Source organism: Ochlerotatus camptorhynchus, unplaced genomic scaffold (genome assembly GCF_037179485.1).
Source record: "Ochlerotatus camptorhynchus isolate MF236.1 unplaced genomic scaffold, CSIRO-AGI_Acam_v1.1 ptg000090l, whole genome shotgun sequence".
In the NCBI taxonomy this organism is placed as follows: domain Eukaryota; kingdom Metazoa; phylum Arthropoda; class Insecta; order Diptera; family Culicidae; genus Ochlerotatus; species Ochlerotatus camptorhynchus.
Window position 1 is genome coordinate 676089 of NW_027040580.1, and position 27796 is coordinate 703884.

The 27796-nt window shown below is 38.9% G+C and overlaps 1 protein-coding gene across 2 annotated transcripts; it reads right to left on the reverse strand.

Moving 5' to 3' along the window:
* Positions 1–344: 344 nt before the first annotated feature.
* On the reverse strand, positions 345–22971 carry LOC135698562 (MTOR-associated protein MEAK7). 2 transcript variants are annotated; one of them, XM_065218601.1, is made up of 9 exons: positions 22851–22971; positions 22160–22482; positions 10309–10476; positions 10021–10248; positions 9759–9946; positions 9153–9487; positions 8867–9093; positions 1363–1545; positions 345–1291 (listed from the first exon to the last, which is right to left on the reverse strand). In XM_065218601.1, the coding sequence occupies exons 3-9, from the start codon at positions 10444–10446 to the stop codon at positions 1178–1180; spliced, it is 1413 nt and encodes a 470-aa protein (XP_065074673.1). In that variant the 5' UTR covers positions 10447–10476; positions 22160–22482; positions 22851–22971; the 3' UTR covers positions 345–1177. The 2 variants fall into 2 exon arrangements, with proteins under 2 accessions (XP_065074673.1, XP_065074672.1); XM_065218600.1 differs by having other exon boundaries at positions 22160–22971.
* Between the last annotated feature and the right edge of the window lie 4825 nt (positions 22972–27796).

Below are 27796 nucleotides of genomic sequence, written 5' to 3' on the forward strand. Positions count from 1 at the left end.
CTAATACAACCGGACGTGAAAATCTCTATGAGACCGACACAATCGTGTCATCTGCCGCTCAAAGGTAAATGCTTCGAACGATTTGATTGCAAAAATTACACCCTCATTTTTCTATGCAGTACTTCCACCTTCGCTCGAGCGCAGCGCTACTGTATCTGTCTCTTGGATTCCGGCAGAGTTGCCAGTCTTCATGATTTGAAGTCTTCGGTTATATGCAGATTTTCGGCATGCTTAAAAATATGTTCATCTGACATTTTAAATTTGTGTAGGGAGAATTGTGATATTTTTTGCATGTGTCCGAATATTAAAAACGTAAAAGTAAAAACAATCCGTGTTTTGCCAATTTAACCATTACTATATATTTGTCTTCATTTCGGATTTTCGGCAACGTATCCGTAGCACATTTACATTAAATAACACTGATTGCTCTCGTTTTCAACTGACCTATAAATAACCAGTAATGTACCTTGCGCAACAATTTAAAAATCTAAATTTCCTCATTACTGTTATCTTGCTTTATCGTTTTACAATTCATATGGCACAATTAAAGAAATTCATTCCTGTCTGCTATTTAGATCTGTGCGCTCAAGTGAAAGCAAAATAATAAAAGGCTGAACACACAATAAATAAATTTAACATAAGATGAACTACAACTTTAACATAGGGCTCTTTATTTACAATTTCTCATGCAACTAGATACCTACAGCCGTTTTCAGAATAAATTATTACTTTTTAATAGTTTGATTGCTCAAGCTACTTTTGTGTTGCTTCTTTCTACAGTCTCGATACAATTATAATCGCATTAACGCACACCGTATAAGTTCTCATGAAACATATTTCGGGCCTCCTCTTGCTGTAAGGTTGCACGCTCTCTCTGAAAAGTAATTAACGGAAAGATCATACTAGGTACAAAGTGCATAGCAAACGCCAGATAAAGTAAAGAAAAAAAAATATTCTAAAGCAAAACGATTATATCATTCATGTTTCATCATGCTCTTCACCTTCAGCACTCTCAGAACGACACGTGCTCATCTAATAAATAACTAACGTTTCATAAACCTACCATTGTAAAAATCTACAGAAAATTAAAATTAAACGTATCCAATACATCGACCAGATTAATCTCCGGCGAACATAACTTGTTCTCAAACTTGTTTCTGGCGTTCGATTTCATTTTTTAATCTTTTGGTTCCTCCCGATATCCATCGGAATACTGTTCGCGTCCGCTCAACTTCAGCATGGCTTTGCTGTCGGCATTTCCATCCAGAATGGATCGAGCTGTGTTCTCCTCCTGCAAATCATAAGAAAGTTCAATAAATGTGACCTGTGTATGGCGTGATAGGTATTTAAACTGAAACCCACCGAATCATCTTCCTTAACCGGCTTATCGCCAACGCCCCAGACCTCCACATTTCGAACGGTGAAATTTTTGGTGGCACTCATCTGGAAGTATCCCTGGTAGGTGGTACACGTTTCCGAACATTCTCCGATTCCGTATTCACTGTCCAACCAGAGGCCCCAGTAGTTGTGCTGGCCACCCATACCCTGCAATATAAGCAAAGAAAAGTGTTGTTAGAAAAATTGTTGTACACAATGCAATATTTTCTCGGGAAGTATGAAGAACATTTTAGAAGAAAATTTGCGATAATATAATAATAACGCAACATAGATATCTTGACATGATTATCGTCGACAAATTCGTTTTCGATTTCGTTTTCAAGTACAGAAGTGGGACATAGGTCCAGATCTCCAGTGAAAAATCACTGTCCATACCGCACCAGGGTAGAGCCATAGATTTGGCATCACAGAATAATAACCTGCTTAAAAATGCCGGATAATAGGGGAAATGGATGTAATGTCGGCCTAAATGCTCCTAATATGGACCCATACATAAATTCAGCAATCGTCTAAATTTTCAATAGCGACCAAAAATATCCATTAGTACCGTCCCAATGACGTGTTCATCTAGATAAAATTGATAAATAGCAGATTTTTAGCGATGGGCCCAATCTTAAATCCATAGGCCAACATTGAAGCCATTTCCCCTAAGTAAAGTTATTCACTTGTTCCGCAATCTCTGTGAATGTGGACAAGGTAACCAGGACGCAGATCACATTATTTGGTCTTGTGCTGAGCATCGTGGAGTCAGATTTCAACTATACTATTCCCTTCGGGCTCGAGGTAGACAATCTAATGTTCCAGTTCGGGATGTTCTGACTAGACGCGATCTGGAGTTTATGAAACTAATAGGGGAAATGGCTGTAATGTTGGCCTATGGATCTAAGATTGGGCCCATCGCTAAAAGTCTGCTATTTATCAATTTTATCTAGATGAACGCGCCATTGGGACGGTACTAATGAATATTTTTGGGCGCTATTGAAAATTTAGTCGATTGCTGAATTTATGTATGGGCCCAAATTAGGGACATTTAGGCCGACATTACATCCATTTCCCCTATTCTTTAAGAATATTAACCTTCGATTGTAAGCATACTTGACATGCACAGTTGTACACACCAACTGCCGAGCCAACTGCTCATTTGTTAATAACTTTTCACTCAGTTGTTGAAATTTGTTTTTCTTTAAAGTAATTGATAGATTAGGATCATAGTTTACTATAGACATGCAAATAGTAGGTAAATCTTAATATTTGAATCAAAGCAAAGAATGTTTATCTTAAACTCTATTATATCTACTGCTTCAAAAAAACTATGTTTCGTCAAATGTATGCAAATTTGTGTATGGCAAGCATGATTGTAAGTTCGATTAACCTTGTGTTAAGTTTGTATTTTGTGCGTGTGTTTTTTTTTTGTTTCTGTAATAATGGCATAATTGCAGAGCTGATATAACGATGAATAGGATTAAGTACATGTTTTAGAAATAGTGAAATTTCATCTCAAAAGAGCGAAAATTGCTCAAATTATGCGATAAGTGAATTTTAACCTACGAGTATCTCGAAAATAACAACTTTGGGCAATTTAAGCATTATGAGCTTTTTTGTTGTAAATTTAATGTGTTTTAATATTAACACTATTTTAAAGATATTCGATAACTGTAGGTTAGTTAGTTAAGGGTCCTGTGCACCACCAGCGGTGCAAAGGGCCAACGTGAAAGACTTCCATCCTGGGCGGCTGCTCGCTTTTGCCTTGACCTGGGCCCAGGTCAGATTCCTATCGACTTGCTTAATTTCCTTATTGAGGCTCCGCCGCCATGAGCCCCTGGGTCTGCCTCTGCTGCGATGTCTTGCCGGATTCCAATCCAGCGCTTGCTTGCAGATTTCGTTTCCGCCCCGTCGAAGTGTGTGGCCGACCCACCTCCACTTTCGCTCTCGAATTTCTGTTGCTATCGGCTTCTGATGACATCGACGATGGAGCTCGGCATTCGAGATCCAGTTGTGAGGTCACCAGGCACGAATTATATACCGCAGGCATCGGTTAATGAAGACCTGCAGCTTTTGAGTGTTCTCCGCTGATACACACCACGTCTCGCTGGCGTATAACAACACAGATTTCACGTTCGAGTTGAAAATTCGGATTATCTGGTTGGATCTCCATACGTTTCGTAAACTCGCTTCCAGCGAAGGCAGCCCTAGCCTTCTTGATTCATGCACCTATGTCGCTCTTGGTCCCGCCGTCTGACGCTATTTGGCTGCCAAGATATTGGAATCGACCTTCTCCACTGCTTGCCCCGCTACCGACCTTCACTAAGATGCCCTGCATCCAGTCGGCCGGAAAAGTCGCGGTGTCCCAGATATTACAGAATAGTTGATGCAACATTTGTGCGGATAGCATGGGGTCAGCTTTGAGCATCTCCGCTGATATGCGATCGACCCCTTTAGCCTTGTTGGATTTCATGCTTCGGATAGCTGCTTCAATCTCCTGCAGTGATGGGGCCTCGGAATTGACGCGAGTGATGCGCCGCACCCTAGGCGGATCATGCCGAGATGTTGATGGCTGGTTGGCCGTCGAAACTTAAAGAAGTTGTTCGAAGTGCTCAAACCAGCGTTTCAGCTGGTCAGTGGGGTTGGTAAGCAATTATCCAGTCGTGTCCTTCACTGGCATCCTCGGGTTCATCCTTGCTCCACTCAGGCGTCGTGAGATATCGTAGAGGAGGCGTATATCTCCATTGTTCGCGGCTTTCTCTCCTTCGTCGGCCAGGGAGTTCACCCACGCTCGCTTGTCCCGTCTGCAAGAGCGCTTGACTTCCTTCTCTAGAGCCGAGTACCGTTGACGGGCTTCGTTCTTGGCTCCTCTGGTTCTCGCCCGCTCTATCGCGGCTTTTGCTTCTCTACGCTCCTCAATCTTCCGCCAGGTTTCATCTGTGATCCACTCTTTCCTCTGGGTGCGCAGCTCACCCAAGTTGTTCTCGCTTGTTTCTATAAAGGCATTCTTGATGGCCGTCCATTGTTCTTCTACGCTGCCACCTTCTGGAACGTCCGCAGCTCGAGTCTCAAGTTCTTCGTCTTTTAACCGCTGGATCTTCAAGTCGGCATGTGTTGAACCGCCGCCCGTGTCTCTCCTCCCGTCGCTGGATCCGCGCCATGCGTAGGCGGATTTCGCCGATTAGAAGGTGATGGTCAGACGCGATGTCGGCGCTGCGTTTATTCCGGACATCAAGAAGGCTCCGTCTCCATTTTCGGCTGATGCAGATGTGGTCGATCTGATTTTCGGTATGTCCATCACGGGAAACCCACGTGACTTTGTGAACTGGCCGATGGGGGAAGAGCGAGCCCCCGATCACCATGTCGTTATTGCCACAAAATTCTGAAAACAGCTCACCGTCTCGCTCATTTCGCCGAGACCATGGCGTCCCATGACACGCTCATAGTCCGTGTTGTCGGAACCGATCTTCGCATTGAAGTCGCCAGTGTAGATCTTGATGTCACCCTTTGGAAACTTATCCACGACGGCATTCAGTTGACTGTAAAAATTCTCCTTGTCCTGTAGGTCGGCAGCATCGGTTGGAGCATAACATTGGATTATGGTAAGGTTACGAACCCGTGTTCTAAATCTGGCAACGATTATCCTCTCATTAACAGGCTAAGTAGGAGACCAACTCCACGATGGCGGGGAGCGTTTTCACCTCGAATACCAGAGTATAGTAGTACCTGTCCCGACGGCAGTTTGGCCAACGAACTTCATTTAGTCCCAGGATTTCTAGCTTCATGCGTCGCGCCTCGTTGGCGAGTTGTGTCAGTCAGTCAATACATTCCATGATCCAATTCGTGTCCGTTGTTTTGCGCTAAAAGTTGTTGCCGTTAAATCAGTTCGATGTCTTTCTCTGTTGGTTTCTGCAACAATTGTTAAGGTTTCAGAGACAGTAGGTGGTTGGCCTAAGGTCTCCTATCCGCCGTGATGGAGCTACCATCTTAGGTGTAGCTTCCGGGGAAGAGCATTTCTTATTCAGCCGCTGGATGCCAGTCAGACGCTGTTTGAGCAGCACCTCCATGGTGAACAGACGCTCGGGTTGGCGAAGCATTTCCTCTATCACCGTGCTATGGTTACCGCACCAGTGTTCGAGTCGCACCTCCTCACTCTGCTATTGTCGGATTGACAACATTGCCCAGGCTACGCCAACCAGCTGTGTCCATGTTTCAGCTGGCAGTCTTTTGCCTGTAGGTGGTATTTTGGAAAATACTTATTTTTTCAATAATTTATAACTGTTTTGTTTATGATTTGCCCAGCAAATGCACAGTGTCAGTAGGTATTACTTTATCTAAACTACAAAAAAATAATATAAAAAATATGCAATTTGAGTAATTTTAATTTTTTTTTTGATGATTTTGATTTTTTTTAATAAAAAAATTATAATTTTTTACGGCGCATATTTTTTCTTGAAAGGCACAATACTTGTCCGCAACTTCTTCCAAGACACCATCTCAATCAATACTATGCATACTATTCATTTGACTCATAAATTTCATGTGTGCTTCTGGGTGGATTCTGCTTATGTGTGGTCACATAAAAATCAAGTAGAATTTTACATGGAAATTCACCAATAAAAATGTGTGGAATTCTATTAGTGTACTAATGCTGATAAATCAATACACGTTCGTACCTGCCTTTAGAAATAACTTTCATGAAGACCTGACTTAAGAATTAACTTTCATAAACGTGCGAACTAAATATAGAATTGGTGTAGAGGACAAAAACCTTTTTCTAACTTTTTTTCTAAAAGTTCCGTTGAATTTCCGCCAGAAGCTGCTTAGAATGCTCTTCAATTATGGTACCGGAACTTTCAAGTTCTGCTGTTTAGGCCACAAAAAGCCTTTTATCAGAACTTCTGGTTACTTGAGTACTGCAACTAAACCGATAATTTAACTTTAGGTGAAATATTAACAGCTATGGGTCCTACTGTGTAAATCGAGTCGCGCCTCACTTCTGGTCACTGCTCTTTTTTGATATTACTGAGGTCTAATTTAATGAATAGAAGTGACGCTCGACTCGACTTACATAATAGGGCCCTATGTAGGTACATAAACATATACTTGCCCCATTTAATTTAATCATTTGGTTTTTATGAAGTTTTTACATTTTGTTTTAGTAATTGCAAGCTTTACTATTTTGCAACTAGGATTGAAATGATTGTTTCTTTTTGAAATTTTCAAGTGACTGATCTTCTTGAAAAATGTTGCGAATCAGTGTCAGTCAGTATCAACTTCTCTGTCATTGTCGTGATCAATGTCTTAACTGTTATCAGTGTATTTGTCAATCAGTGTTCACAATACCAATTCAATATTTCCATACGCTGAACAAAAATTTTATCAAGCTATATCCAACCTGTAAAAGATGAAAAAGTTAATGTTCAGGATACTATGTTCTCGTTACTTTTCAATGTTCCAATCGATGTGCCTAAATACAATGATGTTCAATCTAAGTTGATTAATTCATTAATTTCATATCGTTTGAAAAACATACCGAAGTTGAAAATTAAGAAAAGACGATTTAATAGCAAATCTATGATAATGTAATATTTTTCAAGTTAATAATTTTGTATGCTTTGATTAGACAACCAACCAACCAACGGCTGAAAGTCTATAATAAAGAAATCAATCAATAAATGACAAAGAAAAACAGAAAATACACATTTGTCTCATAATTATGAAGTTATTTCCGAAAAATAATAACGGTTGACTTTTCACTCAGGTTTCAATACCTCCTATCTGTTAACTTCTTAAAATAACAGTAAAAACTGATTCAATTTTGACAGTTCAAATTGGTTCGAAAATCATCACGTCTTCACCAGACCTAGCTCTTAATTTCGTTCAAGAATATTTAAATTATAGAAAAAAGTTTCTGCCACAACTTGTTAGTCGCATTATTTGTCCATTCCACTAATGCAAAAATGTGATTTCCAATTGGATTCTTTAAAGGTATTGACGTAAATGCATATTCGTAATCTGCATTAAAAATGGAACCCAAATCCAAAATTTCATCAACTTTGATACACTGGAACCACAGACAAACAGACATTACACTCGTCGGTTGTTCATCGAACAAGCATTTAACGGACAATTTAAAAGTATCGTAGTTGGTAGTACCGCCACCTGTGGCGCGCATAGTCAATTCTCTTGCGTTTAACGTTTACACACTACCGCCATCTGTTCAGTGTAGTGCCCACCACAGTGTACTCAACAGATGGCGGTAATGTTTTAGCGACGATGTTTTACAGTGAGAAATATGCAATGAGTTATGTCTGTTTGTCTGTGCTGGAACTATTTTAAATAAATACGATTACATTTGCAAAAAAAAAATCACCTTATTAGCACCCCTCGGTGTCACTTTGTATGTCAGTTTGTCAGTTTAGTGTCAAACAGTGAAGTTATTATTTTGCTTTAGATCTTGATTTAAAAATCGAGATGATAGTGTGTGGGTTTGAAAAAAATATCGCTCTGCTCAGAAAACGAAGTTCTTTCTGATGATATATAAAAAACCGATATATTTTTCAAAATAAAGAACCCAATTGGCAAATCAAAGCAAAGCCTAAACTGGTCATGCGCAACCAATTTTCAGATCCGCAATTACAAAAATGATGATGTACTAAAAAAAATGTCATGCAATTTGACAGATATCAAAACGTCATTACCATTTACACCCACTCGCCATCTGTGAGTCAATCGTCACTTTGATTCTTCAATTTTATGACGATAAAATGCTAAGATGGTAACCCGTCATCCCTAACCAGAATCTATATCCAATCGAAGTAATGCCTTTTGTGGATTCTTAGGCTGTATCCCAATTGCCGAGTTAAATTTAACTCGTGGTTAAAAATTATATTCGAAAGTAATTTTCGATGTTCGAAAATAGCGGTGTTATCGATAGATCGGTTTCCAAAATTTAAATTCTAGTCTATCAGAAATAACCACGATCGCATAGCAGGATTATTCGATAACTTTCCATCGGTCACTTTTAACCACGAGTTAAATTTAACTCGTCAAGCCTGGTACGCAGCTGAAAAGTAATGACATTTCTACGTGTTACGGGATAGAACAATAGCAATGGAGCTTGCATGATTTGTTATATCAGCGAAAAATATGGCGATTCAAAAGGCAGAACTGTAACTTAGCCTCTGGACGATTTAATTCCAGGATTGGACTGATATGCGATTACTTTGCTTGATGGGACAAACGACTTGATGTTGTTCACGATTAAAGTCCGTAGTTTTATCACGTAATATGAGAGTAGATGCTAATTGATAGTGGATAGCGTTATTATCTTAAACTTGACGAAAATCCATATGGGACTGATTTGATAACTATTAATTTAGATAAAATCAATGTACATATACTACAAAATGTCTAGAAAAAGCGTGGAATTTGCGCTGCGCAGAACTATGGTGCTTTATGGTAGTGTACTGTACATGCTTACCATTCCGTTCGGCATCGTCTGTTGATGCAGGTTTAAATACTGATAATGTGGATTATAGCGAGTCGACGGGAAGCATCGCATCTTCGGTCGCAACGTAAATAGGAATGAATTTTCATTGCCCAAATAGTTGGGTCCCAGTGCCCAGGACTCGGTGGCATATCCACCAAAAATATACCCGTTTGCATCTTCAACTATCACCACAGTGGATCCCTGATCCATGATGCGACCTAAAAATGCAAATGGAATATTAGATCAGCGCAAGCAAACGAGCATACGCAAATGTTACCCAACAATGTGGAAAAACTTTCTCCATGAATCTGCGAGGAGAACAAAAACCGCCACTTGTTCTGCTGTGCAGCTGGGAGATTCGCATTGACGAACAACATTTGTGAGAGATCGGTGAACGCCGGGTAGTCGGGCATGTATTGCAGGCCCTCACAAAGCGGAAGCATAGCGTGCAGCACGACCTCTTGTTGGGGAAGGTTCTCCTTTCTCTTGTTTTTGCTATCATCGGTGTCGTCTTTTTTCCTCTCTTCAGAGCTGTTTTTTACGCTACGATAGTTGTACAAATGGGAAAACACATGCTCCAGCATTTTGAGGAAAATGGAATTTTTGCTGAGCCTGCGAAAATGAAAAGTATAATTAGATTCTAATTTGAAGAAAGGCGGGCATGTCCGGTTTTTATGGGATTGCTATCATCAAATATGTATCAGATTGCACACCATCTACTGATAGTGACAAAGTTGGGTATTAAATTAGGTACGATCTACATACATTGCAGAAACGTTATTTGATATAGCTTTTTTGTATGGAATAACTAAATCGAATTAACACATTTTCAAATCGCTTCATTTAATTATCACAGGTCTATTCCATTCAAATAAACACTTACCAGCGTTCTGCGTCTATTCGGGTAACCTTCTGTGTACCTTGCTGAACAACATCGTACACTAAGCTCTCGGCTAACTTTTGTATACACTCCTTCACAATCCTAAATCCACGTGATTCCCATGATTTAAATTCCGGTCCACCTTCAAGTCTTATCGCTCGCATGTAGCTGCTAACGACTGCCTCGACATACTGCAAATAATTTGTCATCAAGTTCCAACTGTTTTCTTGCGGCTATCTATATTACAACAACCCAGTTTAGTTACCTCTTTAATTAACGGGTAAGCTATTTCGGTGGATTCTGAATCGGGTGATTGTCCCAAACTACAGAGCAGCACGTTGATTCGTTCCTCCAGTGTACCTCGTACTGTATAGACATACAATTCGGCAAATCGAGGAAGGTCTACAAATGCTGCTCGTTGGCCAAGAGGTCCAAATAGAAAATTGGTAATGTACTGAGCCAACCGTGGGTCCATTTGAGAACCCCAAAATTTCTAAAATGTAAAAAATGTATCATTCATAGAAAACATTATCACCGATATGCTGACACATACCATAAGTTCCTCCTCCTTGCATTTGTCTGAGTTTTTACTGACTATTCTAAACGAACTGGCTATCAGTGGCAGTTCGCTCTTTTCTAGCATTGGACATTTTTCCGCTAATTTTGAACTTGAAGACGCTATGTTTCCCATGATCACTCGTATTCTGGACTAGATTTGGTGCTGAAAAAGAAACAAAACAAAATTTGAATTAAAATGAGGCTTGACAAGCAGTAAATCACAGACAAACAGACGTAGCTCTTTGAATAAGTTTTTCTTGAAAACTTTTTTCTACGTGAACGATGATCCAGAGCTACGTCTGTTTGTCTGTGAATAAAGTGTTACAATTGAAAATATGCTTTAAGGATAAAATTAACCCGTTGTAAGAATTTGATAAAATGCAGACTAATCACTCCTTTTTCAATTCTAATCGGCCAGTGCTGGTATTGTGTAGCCAGCACTACCTACATTAAAGTTTGGAAGTCAGACTTCCGACTTTTACGGAAATTATGGTTTTAAGATTGTTGTTGTTGTTCTTGTTGGTACTTTCGACAGCTCTTGCAATGCTACCAGTTTAATCGGAAGCCAATTCATCTGCGACATACTGATAATTTTTATCTAAATGCAAATATTACCTATTATAATGTTTGAGATCACCAGATTTTACACATTAAGGATGTATACAAGTCCTTATGATCATCTGTAGGTTCTCTGTGTAATGTCAGGTTACAGGTTACAGGTTCAACCACGAGCGGTCAATCATCCTCATGGTCATGGTCATGCTTAGATCACAGAAACTCACCTTGAGACGGTTTTGTGAGAAAAAAAAATGTCTCTGGAAAAACCTGATTATCTGATCTCGTCCAAAGATTCCTAACTATCCGAAAAGTCTATGTAAAATATATGAAACGGAGTGTGGCAGACTTTTAGCAAATTAAAGGTATTGGAATCGTGTTGCCAAAATCGGCCTACACTGTACTACCAATAAGGTCTTTTCTTCGCTGTTCCGTAAATTATGTATTGTAAATAAAATGTTATAATAATTATAGACAAGGCATGCAAGATTTCTCTCAGGAGAAGGGTTTTGTGATTTAAAACATCTATTTTTATTGAAATATCAGTAACATCCTGGCTGTCAATTTTAGGGAATCTAGTTCGTTTTTTGGGAAACAGCAGGCATGCTAAGTATACATTTTCACTAAAGGGCGATCCAGGACCGGCCAGGAAACCATTCCCGGGAAATTTACTATGTGTAGAATGGAGACCTATCAATAAATCAAGCTGATGTAAACTTTTTGGAGAGGTTGGAAAGAACTTCCAGAGAAACCGTAAAAAAACTTCCAACGAAAGTTTGGAAGAAATTTCCAAAGGAAGCTGACCAACTCTGTTGGGAGATGAACATTCAGGAAAAGTCGGAAGAAGTTTCCGGGGTAAGCCGAAAGAAACTTTCAGAGAAAGTTTGAAGAAATTACCAGAGGAAGTCGGCAGACAGTTCCGGGACAAGTAAGACGTTGGAGGAAGTAAAGGGTATCCCACATCAAATTGCATCACGGAAAAAATGCTGTAGAAAATTACCCATTGGGTATTTTCTCTTGAAAATTAGGGTACAGGTAGTTTAGAGTGCATTGTTTACACTGTATTTTTTCCTCTGTCAGTTTTTCGAAAGTTGGAAAAAATGACGTCAACTGAAAAGCATCGTCGCGAATTGATTTTGCGCAAGCACCTGGAAAATCCTCAACTCTCTCATCGGCACATCGAAAATCAACTAGGAATCGTGCAGTCAACGGTGAGTCGTATGATTAAACGTTACTACAAAACTCTGAGCATCGAACGGAAGGAGAAATACGGTCAGAATGGATGTTCTATTAGTGATCAGGATCACATGCGTGTCGTGAAAGCATTTAAGCGGAATCCCAATGCTTCGCTCAGGGATGTGGCCAAAAAGTTGAATCTGTCCAAATCTTTCGTTCAGAGAGCCAAGGACCGGGAGGGACTGCATACGTATAAAGTTCAGAAGGCTCTAAATCGTGACGCACGTCAAAATACGGTGGGAAAGTCACGGGCCCGGAAAGTGTACACCCAGATGCTGACGAAGCCTCATTGTCTCATCATGGATGATGTTCTTTACCGCCCAGCACAAGTTTGATGTTCCGGAGGAAGTAAGGAAGCAGAAACTTTCAAAGTTTGCCAAGAAATACATGATTTGGTATGCTATCTGCTCATGTAGCAAACGGAGTGCGCCGTTCGTGACTACCTGGACTGAACACGGGGAGATCTACCTCAAGGAGTGTCTACAGAAGCGTCTGCTTCCTCTGTTGAAGCAACACGAGGGCCCTACGATCTTCTGGCCGGATCTAGCTTCGTGCCACTATTCAAATGTTGTCCTGGAGTGGTACGAAGCCAACGGGGTAACTTTCGTACCCAAGGACATGAATCTAATGGCGTTTCAATGCGTTAGGACGGAATTGAATGCGTAATTTTGTCATAAGAAATCAAGTGGTTTCTCTAATACAGTCGTCGATTATTGATTCCGAGCTCGTAATCTTACCTAATCTACCGTCGTGTCATGGATGCAACCTCTTACTTTTTTATTTATTATTTACGATCAGGGAAAACAATTGAGCATGTTGATCAAATATGTGAATACCCGTGGAAACAAAATTTTGTGTACCCCTAATTGTGCGCTCAAGAAAACGGAAGGGTGGACCATATTGTTGACATAATATATGTGGCTGCTGTCTTTTATAATATCGACCAGTACATTATTTAGTCTTGCGTGTTTCGGACTTTCAGTTAAAAACCTGCCAGTTAGCTAGCGTTTCGTGTATTCTAAGAGCTGTTCAATTGATTAAGGCAATGGATTTCATAGATGGATTTCAAATTAAACTATAAAATCATTATCTTTCTTCAGAAAATTATCTATTAAATTGTACAAAGTTTGAAGGTTCCATGGATTAATTTCGGTTAATTTGTTTCAATCCATTACAAGTTGTGTTACAAATAAAACATGAACGTGAACGTCACTGAATGCATTCTTCTTCTACTTCTTCGCATCTCAAGTTTATTGCTTATCGCATTTTAGCTTATTGTGTGCTCTCAACATAGTGTTCTAGATGGACTTCCACAGTTATTAATTTAGAGCTTTCGATGCCTGTACTATTTTTGCATTAGTATTAGTATTTGTGTGGCAAGGCAAGTACACTCATACTCTACCCTGGGAAGTTGAGAAATTTTCTAACCCCAAAAATTCCATCCGAACCCAGTCACCTCCAGCATGGTCTTGCTTTGTAGCTGCGCCTTTATCTACTGAGCTAAAGGGACCCCTAGATTATCACTGACAGTGACAAGTGACAAGTGACATATGACATGGCCATTTTCATGTCTTTATATTGGCTAACCAAACGCTGTTGTAAATATAGCCGTCAAATAATTAGAGTTCTCGAACTGTCTGGCAGTACCAGACATTTTGCTGTTGCAAATTTATAACAGATAAACGTCCTGTCTAGTCAAGTTGAAAAGATGATGACATATAGGAAAACATTTTAAATATAAATACGATTATTTTTTCACTCATTTACTCACCAATCACTTGAATCAAATGACTGTTTGTTATCTATAAACGAGAATCATTCAATCCCATGCTTTACGTATGAATGAACCGCGTGCTCGAACGTATCACCCAGTATCATACTCTACTCCTTCATTCATATAATCTTATCAGCATACAAGCGAAATAAGCACTTATTGTTTGGCAAATTTCAATTGTCCGTACCACGTAGGTACGAGGTGAATTTGTTTTAATCTCAAAGGAGTTTGAAAAATCGTGTCAACGAGAAATGAAAGCACATGATTCAGCTGCGTATACAAGTCACGAGATAAGTACCACTGATTGTCGCAAACAATTTCAGGGAATGTATCAAAACTGCAGAGTGTGAAAGGACAGGTTAAACCTAAACAATAATGATGATTAAGTTTCAACCAACACATAAGAAAGTTTACTTTTTATCCTTGATTTGTTTTCCGTCGATCTTGTATTCCGTGCTGAACACCATTGTTACCGACGCCAGGGAGGCAGCTCCCCCACCTGGACCCTACCTATCCACCCATCAACAACATACAACTCATGAACCTGGGACCAGCGGCTTTACTTCTATTACATGTCATATAATTAAAAAATAACATGTGGCTAAACGACTTAGCCAGTTTTATCAACAGTAGTATCTGGGACCCAGAAAGTTGTACCAGAGCACTAAAGCTTGGATGGATAATCGGTATGTGGTGTCCCGTAGGAGCACATTGAAAATCCAGTTTGAAGTCTGAATAACGAATACTTTATTTCATTCAAGTTACAACGGATTCAGTTTTACAAAGTTCTTACAATTTTCTTTGCCTTAGGTCTAATGAGTAAAAAAGATATAGAACGAGACGCCTGGGAAGGTGTTGACAAACATTGAACAATTTGGCTGTTTTGCCTTTACGCATCCATCGATATAAGTGCTGATATTTTACACTTTTTGTTTTCCTTACTTGGGTCTGCTAGTGCGAGACCTCTGCGGTGCACCCACGCTAGAAAAAGGAAACTCTATCTGTTGCTTTACGGCATGCATATGACTCGAGTGAAATGTAAGTTAACGGTGTGTTTTGTAAATTGAAATACACACTAAGATTTTGGTTCCGTGTTCGGTAAATTTTACCGAAATCAGAACAGCGGAATGTTCGGTAAATTTTTTTTTTTCCTTTATTTACAAGGCTTTCAGCCATTGGCTGGTTCGCCATGTTCGGTAAAACTTTGACCTTCATTTTAAAAGGCTATTGGAAGATTGCCGTAAAAGCTCAACGCAGATGTCGCCACTGCATGATGATGATAATGTTGACAGACTGCATATAAAATTCGTGAAAATTAGCATTAAATCATAATTTTCATCAAGTCTGTGTAAAATCCTTCCAATATAACATTCGAATTGAAGAAGAAAACGTTTTTACGATCAGACTGATGTGCATCTTTGACTTTTCCAGTTGAACTTTCATAAGATATATTCATTTCATTTCGTGGCTCCATCAATGCTGCATCGTAAATATGATGTAAACAGAAGTAAATTGCTCAATTACTCAAAATACAGATGATTTGTCATCTTGTTATCACTTTGAAAACCATCCAGCACCATTTTATAGTATGGTGCGTGTTGAGTAAAGCAAGTTCCGTTGCGTTTTCCGTCGAAAATTGTGAGTATCAATATGTTTGCTTAGAAAAGGCCAAAATGAACATTTATTGAATGTTGGCGTCATATACAACCAATTCTCCATTACCACCAGCATGATACAACCTTTCCTAAGTAAATTCACTTAATTTCCACTTTCATCTTAGTGGAAATCGCACATATTCACAATTTTCCGAAAAATGCAGCTGCGCAGGAGGTAACTAAAGTCGGTGTATAATGAGTCACGCCAAGAGAAAAAAAGCTGAACTCGCATCACGGTTTTCGAAAGATTCCCTTTCTTTTAACTTGGCAACAGAGGACTTCTACATCAACTTCAAATTACTTCTAGCGAGAAAAAATAATAGCGGCTGTAGTAAATCATTATATCAGTGATTTTGTCAAATTATCTTAACACAAATTAGTAGAAATTCTTATTACTGATCATTACCAAACGTATCCCATGACAATTTAATGCTCACTGCGTGTTTATTATCATTTCTTCGATTATATTTTATATTTTATTGCAATACCTTTCGTGGACCTTTCATAGCATCGTAATGTTTGTTTACTTTGCACGATAGGTAGCTGGTTTGACAGTTCGATAAGTAGACTTGGCTTCACTCTTGGCGTGATTCATTATACACCGACTCTAGAGGTAACCTCTCGCTGTGGGTGCAAACTTGTTATGCATTATTTTCCATGAAAATATCTCCGATCCATACCGAAATAATAACAATTAGTTTTCAAACACGTTTTCTTACACGATTCAAGCAAAAGTTTCCGCGGGAAATTATTAGTTTTTCTTTATGGACCGATTTGCCCCAAAAATCGTCTGTTTTACTTTGAAAATTTGGAAACTATCCTCCTCCTAGTAGTTCTCACTTCGGAATGTAGGAGGCGGAAGCTTGGAAAAGTTTCACTGCAAGACGCCAATTGGATTTGAAAATAATTTTAAAACATGTTCAACCTTGTTTAAATGATCAAATCTTGTAATTTTAGTGGAGATTTAGTTTCAAAGTAGCTGAATAGCAATTGAATTGAATTGCATAAATTTTACCGAATAGTTCAGCTGTTCAAATTTCGGTAAAAATTACCGAAGTCGGCGATAATTTCTAAGTGTGTATGACTGCGGTTTTACTCTACTAATGTATTGACCAAAAGGGTACGTAGTTATGCCTCAGAACATCCCGGCGGCGCCGACTGGGATTGAACCCAGGCCTGCTGGGGTGAGAGGTAATCACGCTTACCACTACACCACCGGCGTCGCTTAACAAAGTTTACTTCCATTTGTCTTGTTCAAAAATCTCGAAAAAGAAAAAGGGCGAACAATGTCTTCAGCCGCTTTTATTAAGAAAATTAACCATCAACCTAACCAAAAGATACTCTGAAGCATGATGTATACTGCAGCGTTCACTTCTACTTGGAATATGAATTCCCTTCCCCAAGGCAACTGTAAATTTTTTTATTGATTTTGGCCTTTTAACATTGGAAAATAAAAATACAAATATGATTTACTAACAAAAGCATAGAAACAAATTACTGACAAAACCTAATTGCCCGACCAGACCCGATTGAGATTTTAAGCTCGTTTATACTTCACATCATGACTGATCAAACCATGTTAAATTTGGCTGCTAAAACCTGCAAACTCAAAAGAACTTTAAATTGAAAAAAATTGTAATTTTTTGCCTTTAAATCGGTTTATAATCCAAACAAAGCTATATAGACTACCGTTGTCTTGAGCAAAATTGTGTATTTTGAGAATATTGAAAACTTTGTAGAACATATCACCCCGTTTATTTAGGAGTATAATACAAAAAATGACAAAAAGCGATTTTAAGGTGCTCCTGTCAAGAATTCACTTAAATCTTGTAAAGATAAAGATATAGAAGCTTGGTGTCTTGAGCAAAGTTTCATAAAATTTGTTTTTCTACAACATTGCTGAAGACATAAAGCTATAATCTCGAACCAGTAAAAAAATAGTTTTTGCAAGTGTAATACCAGCTTAATAAATATTTAGGTAATTATTTCAAAAGACTCGGACCATTATTACGAGAAACTTCTTCCAAGACACCAAGTCTTTAAAACGACGATAAAGGGGAGAAAAAGGTATTGACCGTCTTTTTTTTCAGAATGGTCCCACTGTGCATCGTGGACATCATGAGAAAATTGATTTTTCAAAAAGGAAGTTATGAGCCTGGATACGCAAGCAACATCAACAGTGAGGACCCTTTTTTTCCTCTGTTCGGGACCTAACACCACTGCGACCAGTAATTTGATCTATTGTAGTATATCCCGTGTCCTTAGTTTAGTGCATGTCGTTTGACTCCATCACTATTGAGAAATGATGAAGTATTCGATTTTTTTTACAGTTGTCATTCTCGCATTTATCGCAAGGATCCGACTCCAATTGAAAGGTCCCGCTATTTATACCCTTCGGAATGTTGAAACACCCTCCAAAGGCGCGCCCCTTTGTCAGTCAAAATTGGATTCCTTAGCAACAAAATTAAGGAATGACACCGTTAATGACCATGCATCAGAACCCTAGTCTTAACCACTTCAAACTAGGGAACAACGAATAGAAGATTAGGAATCACATAGGTGAAGACTAACTAATTCATTTTTTCCTTGTTTCAAGATCATCCTCGGTGGACAAAGTCGAGTCTTGTCACTATCAACAAGGCATAAAAAGTAACAAGGACTAAGATGTATTCCTTGGATTACTGAAAAATCATGTTCCCCTTGTTGGAAGTAGTCAGGACTAGGAATCGGTGGTAGATCTTACATCCCGTAACGTACCACGAAAAGGTGATCTACCCACGTTACGAACCCTTAATACTGCAAACTGTTTTCCAAGAAACAACTCCAGCTGATCGAAAAGGATACATTCGCTACTGAAGCTAACGTACTCTGGCAAATGTCTCCTTGTGGAATTGAAGTAGACAGGAAAGCCTCTCTGTTGGCAGTTGTCGTACCTGTTATTGGAGAAGAAGAAACATAATTTTTAGTTGGTCTTCCGACCAAGCAACAAACATCGGAGTGATAGTTATTTAAGGTTAACCGTTGTATGCATTTCTTTTATTTTTAAAATAAATCTCATCATTTTACTCCATAGTTTTTCAAATAATATCATATGTGTCATGAAAAGGTACAAATAGGATAAGGTGTTGCAAGTTGATTAGTACATTTTTAATTTATTTGTTTGTAAATAGTAACAGAACTGAGAATGATAGCTCAAATTTTCCTTAAAAAAGTGTTAATGTGCTTACGACGTTATCGAGGCATCATCCAATTAATTAAAAGATTAATTTTACGATTTGGGCAATCGTTTGGAGCTTGTAATATGTTTACAATGTATTATTTGGATAACAGACTATAATTTTTGAATAATTTCTTATACGTATTAAAAGCAAGGTTGCAAAGACTCATTTCAGCTAAAATAATGTTTTTCGGAATAATAAAACCAAAATATGGTATGATGGCATGTTTTACTTGTAACTTACAAGAAGAGGTTACAAAGTATGCGTTGGAAACATAAAACCTGTAAATTTTGCTTTCTATGAGTCACAATCAGCGATTTGCTGATCGCTGAGTGAGTGAGTGAGTTTGTGAAAAATCGCTGATTGTGACTCTCATGAAGTGAAATAAACAGGTTTAATATGTCAAACACATTCTTTGCAAGCTCTTCTTGTATCCTACCAATTCAAAATTTGATCATGGCATCTAATTATTTTATAATTTAGAAAAACATTGTTTCAGCTGAAATGAGTCTTTGCAACCTTGATTAAAAGTTGGAGCAGTGGGACAGATATGCGTCCATTTTTGCAATGGGACAAAACGACTTCACATTTTTTTTTCAAATTTAGAGTTAACAGCATATTTGAATATAATATTTCAAAAATATGTATTGATTTATCCCGTTAAGCATCATAATCCCAAAAAAGTCGAAAAGTCACATGGGACAGTTATCCTTCCACCGGCAGTACAGTCTTCATCACTGTCATTCCTCCATTTTTTGATCTTTATTATAGAGATTTTGAGCCGTAGGCTAGTTCATCTCGAGGGGCCTCATAGCCTAGTCAGTAAAGGCACGGTATTACCAAGCCGGAGGCGGTGGGTTCGATTCCCGGTCCGGTCGAGGGAATCTTTCGGGTTGGAAATTTTCTCGACTTCCCTGTATTTATGGATTTTCTTTAACGGAAATGTTCGAACCGATATTATGGAGGGTCTGATTGTTTTCCAATAGTCTATAGTTTGTTTGATGCGCACCCTATTTCGAACAAATCTAGAGCAACATGTGAAAATATCATAAGTGCCAAATGTAAACAACGACTTTAAACGTTGATTTATCGCGAATAAGGACTCATTCAGACAAACCGACACGAGCATCTAGCAAGGGAAGTTTGCTCTATCAAATGGTATAGTAAGTTTGTGTGGGCTTGTGATTCGTGAGCAATCGACGTTCAGTCATTGTTTACAATTCTAGATAGAGCTGGAATTGGGACGTAACAGGTTTTGTAAACAATGACTTCTCTTGATGATTTCTAGAAATTCAAGGCACGCTCATGCAAACAAACATAACCCCTATCCGTTGGTGATGTTGATTTGCTTGGGCGATCCTTAACTTTCTTCTTCTACACCACACCACTACACCACCGGCGCCGGCCCTTAACTTTCTAGAAAGTATCGAGTCATTGTCATTATTTACAAAAGCTGTTACGCCCTAATTCCAGCTCTATCTAGAATTTGTCCTACAGGCTAAAGCTGGATCAACATTAGAAAAGGGCCCATCAGCATTTGTAAACGAATCGTTCCAAAGCCCTTTACTCACAAAACGAAGGCCACCCACGCAAACCAACACCATCATCGGATAGGGGATAGGAGGTTCTCTTTCTCTTTCTCTGCCGTGAAATTCGTGAATGGTGTCAACAACACCATCGGGTAGGGGAAATTCTTCTCATCCCAATATCGATTTTACCACAATTTTTAATATTATTCACATTCACAACAATCACTGCAGCGCTATGAACGTTTGTTTGAATGCTGATATTGTATGGTAGAGCACCATCAAAATAAAATTAAAAATTATGCAGTAAAATATACTTTCTTGTTATAAGAAACTCATCAAAACAATGATTCGAGTCCCATAATACAATACTATTATGATTTCACTTGATATCTATTACCGGATATTTTCTACGGGACAGCTAAAAACGAAACGCATTATACTCAATTTCAACCCGGTGATTAATTTGCCACCGGATTACGATACTAAATCAACCAAATCAGTACTCTTTGCAGTACCTATATAAATTATGTACTTGTTTGTTTTCTGCAACGTGTGTCACAATCTTGCAGATTTATTTTTTTATCACACTAGCCCACTTATCCGTACAGATCACTATCAAAATATATATCAGGGTGGTTCATAATATTTATTTTGCTCTACCAAGCTCAATCAATCGATTTCAAATCAGAGTCCTAATAATTCTCCCAAAATTTGAGCTCATTTGGATGCAAACTCACCTGCCCTTTGATGTTTATATGGGAATTATTATGGGAAATGAGAACTTTTTGTTCTCATCATTCTGGTACGAAGTATAGGGCAAAAATCCAGGCTACCTACTATGTCATAAGTGAAAGATGCAGTGTCGCCCTGGCAGTAATCAATTAATCATACCCGAAAGTTATCGGCTTCCGAATCAATTAACAACTAATTAACTTGAAGTTTAATCAAAAAGGTTAGGTTAGGTCAGGTTGCTTTATAAAGGAGACTTTCAGCCTGGGGTTGGTTCGCCTCCACATTTAATCAAAAAGTGGTCTTCTGCAAAGTTGTAGCTGATAACATTCCACAGAACTAGGAATCTTGTATGTAAATCATTATACCGAAGGGTTAATAGTAATTCCCACATAAACTTCAAAGGGTCAGTGCAGTATGAGTTCGCATCCGAATAAAGTCAAATTTTGGTAGAATGATCAGGATCTGGGGCCACATTGCGCAGCTCGAAACGAGACATTTTTTGTACGCACGCTTCTTTCAAAAAGTTTTTCGCTTCGAGCTGCGCAATGTGGCCCTGATTTAGAATCGATTGAACTTGTGGAGCAACCTTTTTACTTATTTGTCTTCCCTTGATTTGTTTTCCATCGATCTTGTTTTCCGTGCTGAGCACCAATGCTACCGACACCAGGAAGGCAGCTCCCACACCTGGACCCTACATATCGACCCATCAACTCATAGACCGGGGACCGAAGGAAGGCGTGATCAGAGATGTTATGCCTCAGAACATCCCGGCGGCACCGACTGGGATTGAATCCAGGCCTGCTGGGGTGAGAGATAATCACGCTTACCACTACACCACCGGCGCCGCTAACCTTTTTTATTTTGAACCACCCTAATATATGTATCTAATACAACCCTATTAACAAGACGAATGGGTATGTGTATCCATAATAATCATGACATGATTATTATAGATACACATACCCACTTGTCTTGTAAACTAGTATGCATACCATGATAAGGGCTTGACTAATTGAAAACTCAAGCACCTGTGGGATTGATAACTGTTTGTTACATTTTCTGACATCTACTGAGACTTTTGATAAAAAAAATCAAAATGTTTACCCTTTTCCCCGCATATACGACTGACATTGAAACCGACACTTACCTCCTAAATTTTAGTAGATGATTTTAAGTTAAATCAATATGATTTTGAAATCCTTACGTCTCGGCTATGCACTCTTCTTTTACTAACGTAGTAAACATTAATTCATCATTTGACGGAAGACAGCTACTTCACTGAACGACATCTTCATCGAAATAATTCGATAAACCTTGAACCCTACAGAGCTACAACAAACTCTTGTTTTCGTATTCCATTCACAGCTTGATGTAAGAATAAACACACATACACGATGCACACTTTATTACCAGTGACTAGCCAGCCACCAGCCAATAGATGTAGATATATTGACAACTGCTATATTACACCTAGCAGGACACTGCTTCTTTCGAGATCAGATTTTAATTAAAAAATGGAGGCAACCACGGTTGATCATCCAGAGCACAATAAGGTCACAAAAATGTAATCAACTCATGCGACCACCACTCCGCGCGTAGGTAGATACAGTTTATAAACAAGATACGTTTCTGCACAATGAAAAATAATGCCTACTCAGGCGCGGTGAAAAAATATCAACACTACAATTTTCACTTTCTTAAGAAATGGAAATAGGAAATTGTGCACATGTCAAACAAAAATTGCAAATATTGGACTAGATTATGTTACAGCGTTTGCTCTTCTAGACCGGAGGCTAATGAATAAGCTGAGATCAAACTACAGAAATCAGTCACTTTACTTGTTGCACAATTCCATGTAGCGTTTAGTTGATGATGTAGGAAAATAAAGGTTCAATTGACTATCCCATAAATTTCTAGAATCGGAAAATATTCACGACCGTCTTTGCTGAGCTAACAACACAGAGTGAAGAGTGTGAAATATTTATGAAAGTGTTCAAAAATTGCTCGTGACTGATTGTAGTGAGTACGGTTGTAAAAGGTGAGAAACACATATATAAGACTGCGTGTGGTGAACTATGAGCAGATAACGGTGAAGTGAGAAATGGTGTGTTTTACATGAGTTGTATGTGGTAGCAGGATCTTGCACACAACATTTGCCATGTCCTCATAATATCAAGATATAGTACGTTCAGACTGGAGAGTTATAACATGTTATAACGGTTGTCAACTAATTGCAGTACAGAAACCACCATCAAGATAGTGCTATAACATGTTATAACTCTGTAGTCTGAACGTACTATTAGACTTTAACATATTAATACCACGTTCAGATTACAGAGTTATAACAACAATCAATTCGAAACTAACGATTTTAAATTGGCTCACTACTTGAATAGCCTATTGGTCCCAAGCAAACGATTAACGTATCCCATTCTAGTCGAAATTCTAGTACTACACTATGTTTGTTTTAACGGCGCCGGTGGTGTAGTGGTAAGCATGATTACCTCTCACCCCAGCAGGCCTTCAATCCCAGTCGGCGCCGCCGGGATGTTCTGAGGCATAACATCTCTGATCACGCCTTCCTTCGGATGGGAAGTAAAGCCGTTGGTCCCCGGTTCATGAGTTGATGGGTCGCTGCCTTCCTGGCACGTCGGTAGCATTGGTGCTCAGCACGGAAAACAAGATCGACGGAAAAAACAAACCAAAGGAAAAAAAAAAAATATGTTCGTTTTGATTTGCTATGAAAGTTTGACAGATAAAATGAGGGGTTCATGGATTTTCTTATGTTTCGAGGGGTGCATCGATTAGCTTGCGACCGAAGATAGTACCAGAGCTGAGCCAAAAAGTTGAGCACGTTTATTCGTGACCTACTGGTCTTAGAGTTACCTCTATCGTTATAACATGTTACAGTGGTGTTATAATATTTATCGACAAGAAAAACGTCATTAAGATAGCCCTGTAACATGTTGCAAGTCTACAGGACTGGAAGTTGGTAATTTTGGTGTGACTTGGTCAATTTTTTAAGCTGGTCACTTCAAAGTCACTATTTTCGACTGACAGTCACTTAAGTCACTTTTTTGAAGAATGCAAAAGAAATTTAAGTGGTCTGATTATTAATATTTAACTTTATTTATTTATACGAAAGTAAGTAGATACTGAGAGGTAAGCACGTATCATCCGTGATGACCTTCTAACTTTCGTATAAATTAATATTTAACTATTCCCTTTATTTTTATTTGTACTGCATTTTGTTGTTTGAACGTAATTTTTCAAAAGGTTTTATCGAATTCAATAAAAATAATAAGAAAACGGATTTGTGTTCAAGATTGCTATCATTGGAAGGTTATCAATGATCCCCATGGTAGCGATCATTTGCCAATTATCATTTCAATTAAGTGTGCCCCTTACTCTGCAGAACCATCTCGAGTTCCATTTGATCTTACAAGAAACATAGATTGGCAGAAATATGCAACGGTGGTGACAATCGTTGCCGAATCAATAGATACGCTTTCACTATTGGAAGAATATCGATTCCTCGCCGATTTGATTTATAAAAGCTCACTGGAAGCACAAAAAAGAAAAGTTCCAAGTGCGCCCTTCAAAAGGAGACCAGCAACACCTGGATGGGACAAAGAATGCACAAAATTGTATGTAGAAAAATCTAATGCTTTCAAAGCTTTTCGTAGACACAAAACCTCCACATACTTCGAGGAGTATTCAAAGCTTGAGACAAAGCTGAAACAATTAATCAAAGCAAAAAAACGCGGTTATTGGCGCAATTTCATCGAGGGACTCTCACGAGAAACCTCAATGAACACCTTGTGGAGGGTGGCTCGCAACATGCGTAACCGCTCATCTTCTAATGAGAGTGAAGAATACTCCAACCGATGGATATTCGATTTCGCTAAAAAGGTCTGTCCGGACTCAGTTCCAGGACAACACATTCTTCGAGAAGCGTCTCCGACCGACAGCTCTCTGGATAGACCATTCACAATGCTGGAATTCTGTATGGCTCTTCTTTCATCGAACAACTCCTCACTGGGAAGCGATATGATTAAATACAATCTTCTGAAAAATCTCCCATATATCGCTTAAAGACGCTTGCTAGACTTATTCAATTCCTTACTAGAAAACAACATTATACCGCCTGAATGGAGACAGGTCAAAGTAATAGCCATTCGAAAACCTGGCAAACCAGCCAGTGTCTGACCATAACTCATACCGTCCGATTGCTATGCTTTCGTGCATTAGGAAATTGTTGGAGAAAATGATCCTTCGGAGACTCGATCAGTGGGTCGAAGCAAATAACTTGCTATCAAATACACAGTTTGGGTTCCACAAGAGCAAAAGAACAAACGATTGTCGGCTCCGTAAAGCTAACGCGATTGAGCCTTCCAAATAAACGAACTAGCTAAAAAAAAATAAGAAAACGTTGAATTTAGGGTGGTGACTAAATCGGGGAAACCAGGATTTGAAACCAGCAGGGAAACCCATGAATGTTAGACAACCGGGAAGATAAATTCTTAAATCCAGTGATCCAGTGGCCACCCTGTTATTAAAAAAATACCAATGAGTTTAAAATGTATACGTATCATCTGAATACGACTGAGATAGTTTGTAGTAAAGAGCCTGAATTTATAAAGAGACGACATCTCATCAATTTGACAGGTCTTCTGCTCGTTTGGAATGACTTTTTCTATGACTTCGACAGACAATCGATTGTTCCAATTTTGACATGTCGCCTCTTTATAAATTTAGGCTCTTTAGTTTGTAGGAACAGATGAGCTGTCAAATAGAATCTGTACAAGTAACTGAAATTTAACAGCGGCGCCGGTGGTAACCGTGATTGCCTCTCACCCCAGCAGGCCTGGGTTCAATCCCAGTCAGCCCCGCCGGGATGTTCTGAGGCATAACATCTCTGATCACGCCTTCCTTCGGAAGGGAAGTAAAGCCGTTGGTCCCCGGTTCATGAGTTGATGGGTCGATAGGTAGGGTCCAGGTGTGGGAGCTGCCTCTCTGGCGTCGGTAGCATTGGTGCTCAGCACGGAAAACAAGATCGACGGAAAACAAACCAAAGGAAAAAAAAACTGAAATTTAACAACTTGTTGCATATTAAATTTTTTTTTTCAGTTCATTCTTGATTCACATAAAACATATTTTAACAGCAATTCGGCCACCCCTTGGTTACTAAAATAAACCTGCATTACACATTAAAGAGAAATTCAATTTCATTTACTCAGGGATAAATTACAACATGTGCAGTTACAATCCTTTTAAACAAAATTTTAAAAAAATATCCGTATGTCAAATTTTCGTTGTTTACCATAAGACACTTTTTTAAACTATTGGATCAATAAGATACTATTTTCTTGTGCACTAACCGCTTCCAGCCCTGGTACTGCGAACATAGTATTATGAGCAGTAGGTTGGGTCAACTTTGCAACCCCTTGCTCCCCTCTGCTCTTTCAATGCGTAGAGAGGTCCCCAACAACTGTGTAAAATTAGAGCGAATTTGAATTTGCCTTGGCTAGTTTTTGCACCTTGCTGCTGATGGACGGACTTAATTTCATGCTTCACAATGGAGTGTTGGAGACGGAAGGTTTATGGCCGGCGTTGCTGGCTCATGCCGCGATAGAATGGCGACATGGGTAAGCGATGGGGATTACTAAGCTTCCCCACTCTGATGAATGGGTTATGATTGATTAGGTAGATTAGAGATTTCAATTATTTATTAAAATAGACTAATTAGATATCATAATCATCAATTGAACTTTATTAATAAAATTCACGCATTCTAATAACATTAAGCAGATTAACAGATTAACAGGACGCGGGGGGGTTCGCAGAGAGGCAACTATTAAAGGCTAGTTGTAGAATAAATGTTCCTTTTTAGTATTTTGTTATTTACAGGCAATGTAAATAATGAAAGTCATGTCTTCGATCAGGCGCTTACGAATACGGGAAGTTTTGGGAAGGATGTGTTAAATATGTTGATATGTTTGAGGTGAAAATTAGAGCTGTTGTGCTCTAGTAAGTTTTCGGTAAGGTAGGATATGAAACTAAACTCTTTGGAGTAAATTTTCAAAAATCAATTCATGAAATTTACACGAAAGCAATATACTATTGAATAATTTATTGAAAGACAAGTAGCATACCTTTTTTGAAACGGCGCCGGTGGTGTAGTGGTAAGCGTGATTACCTCTCACCCCAGCAGGCCTGGGTTCAATCCCAGTCGGCGCCGCCGGGATGTTCTGAGGCATAACATCTCTGATCACGCCTTCCTTCAGATGGGAAGTAAAGCCGTTGGTCCCCGGTTCATGAGTTGATGGGTCGATAGGTAGGGTCCAGGTGTGGGAGCAGCCTTCCTGGCACGTCGGTAGCATTGGTGCTCAGCACGGAAAACAAGATCGACGGAAAAAACAAACCAAAGGAAAAAAAATACCTTTTTTGAAACATTCCGTTGCGTTGTAAATCAGTATTCTTCTCAAACGAAACTTGTCCAGTCATATATCTACCATAGTATTAGCACAAACGAAGTGACAGACGACTAACTGGCGAAGAAATCAATTAAAATAATGTGGTTCGCTGTAATAGAATTTTCTTAGAAGCTTGTGCCATCGGCCACCAGATGGGCTAGTTTTTTTGTTTTGATTTGAACATAGTTTATTTTGTGTGCAATATGATCTTTGACAGTGTGCAAAGAGTGTATCATTTTGTAATTTTTTTAATGCATTTCAGTTTAGAGTAGAGTGAAAGAGATAGAACCAAAACATTCTAGTTCAAT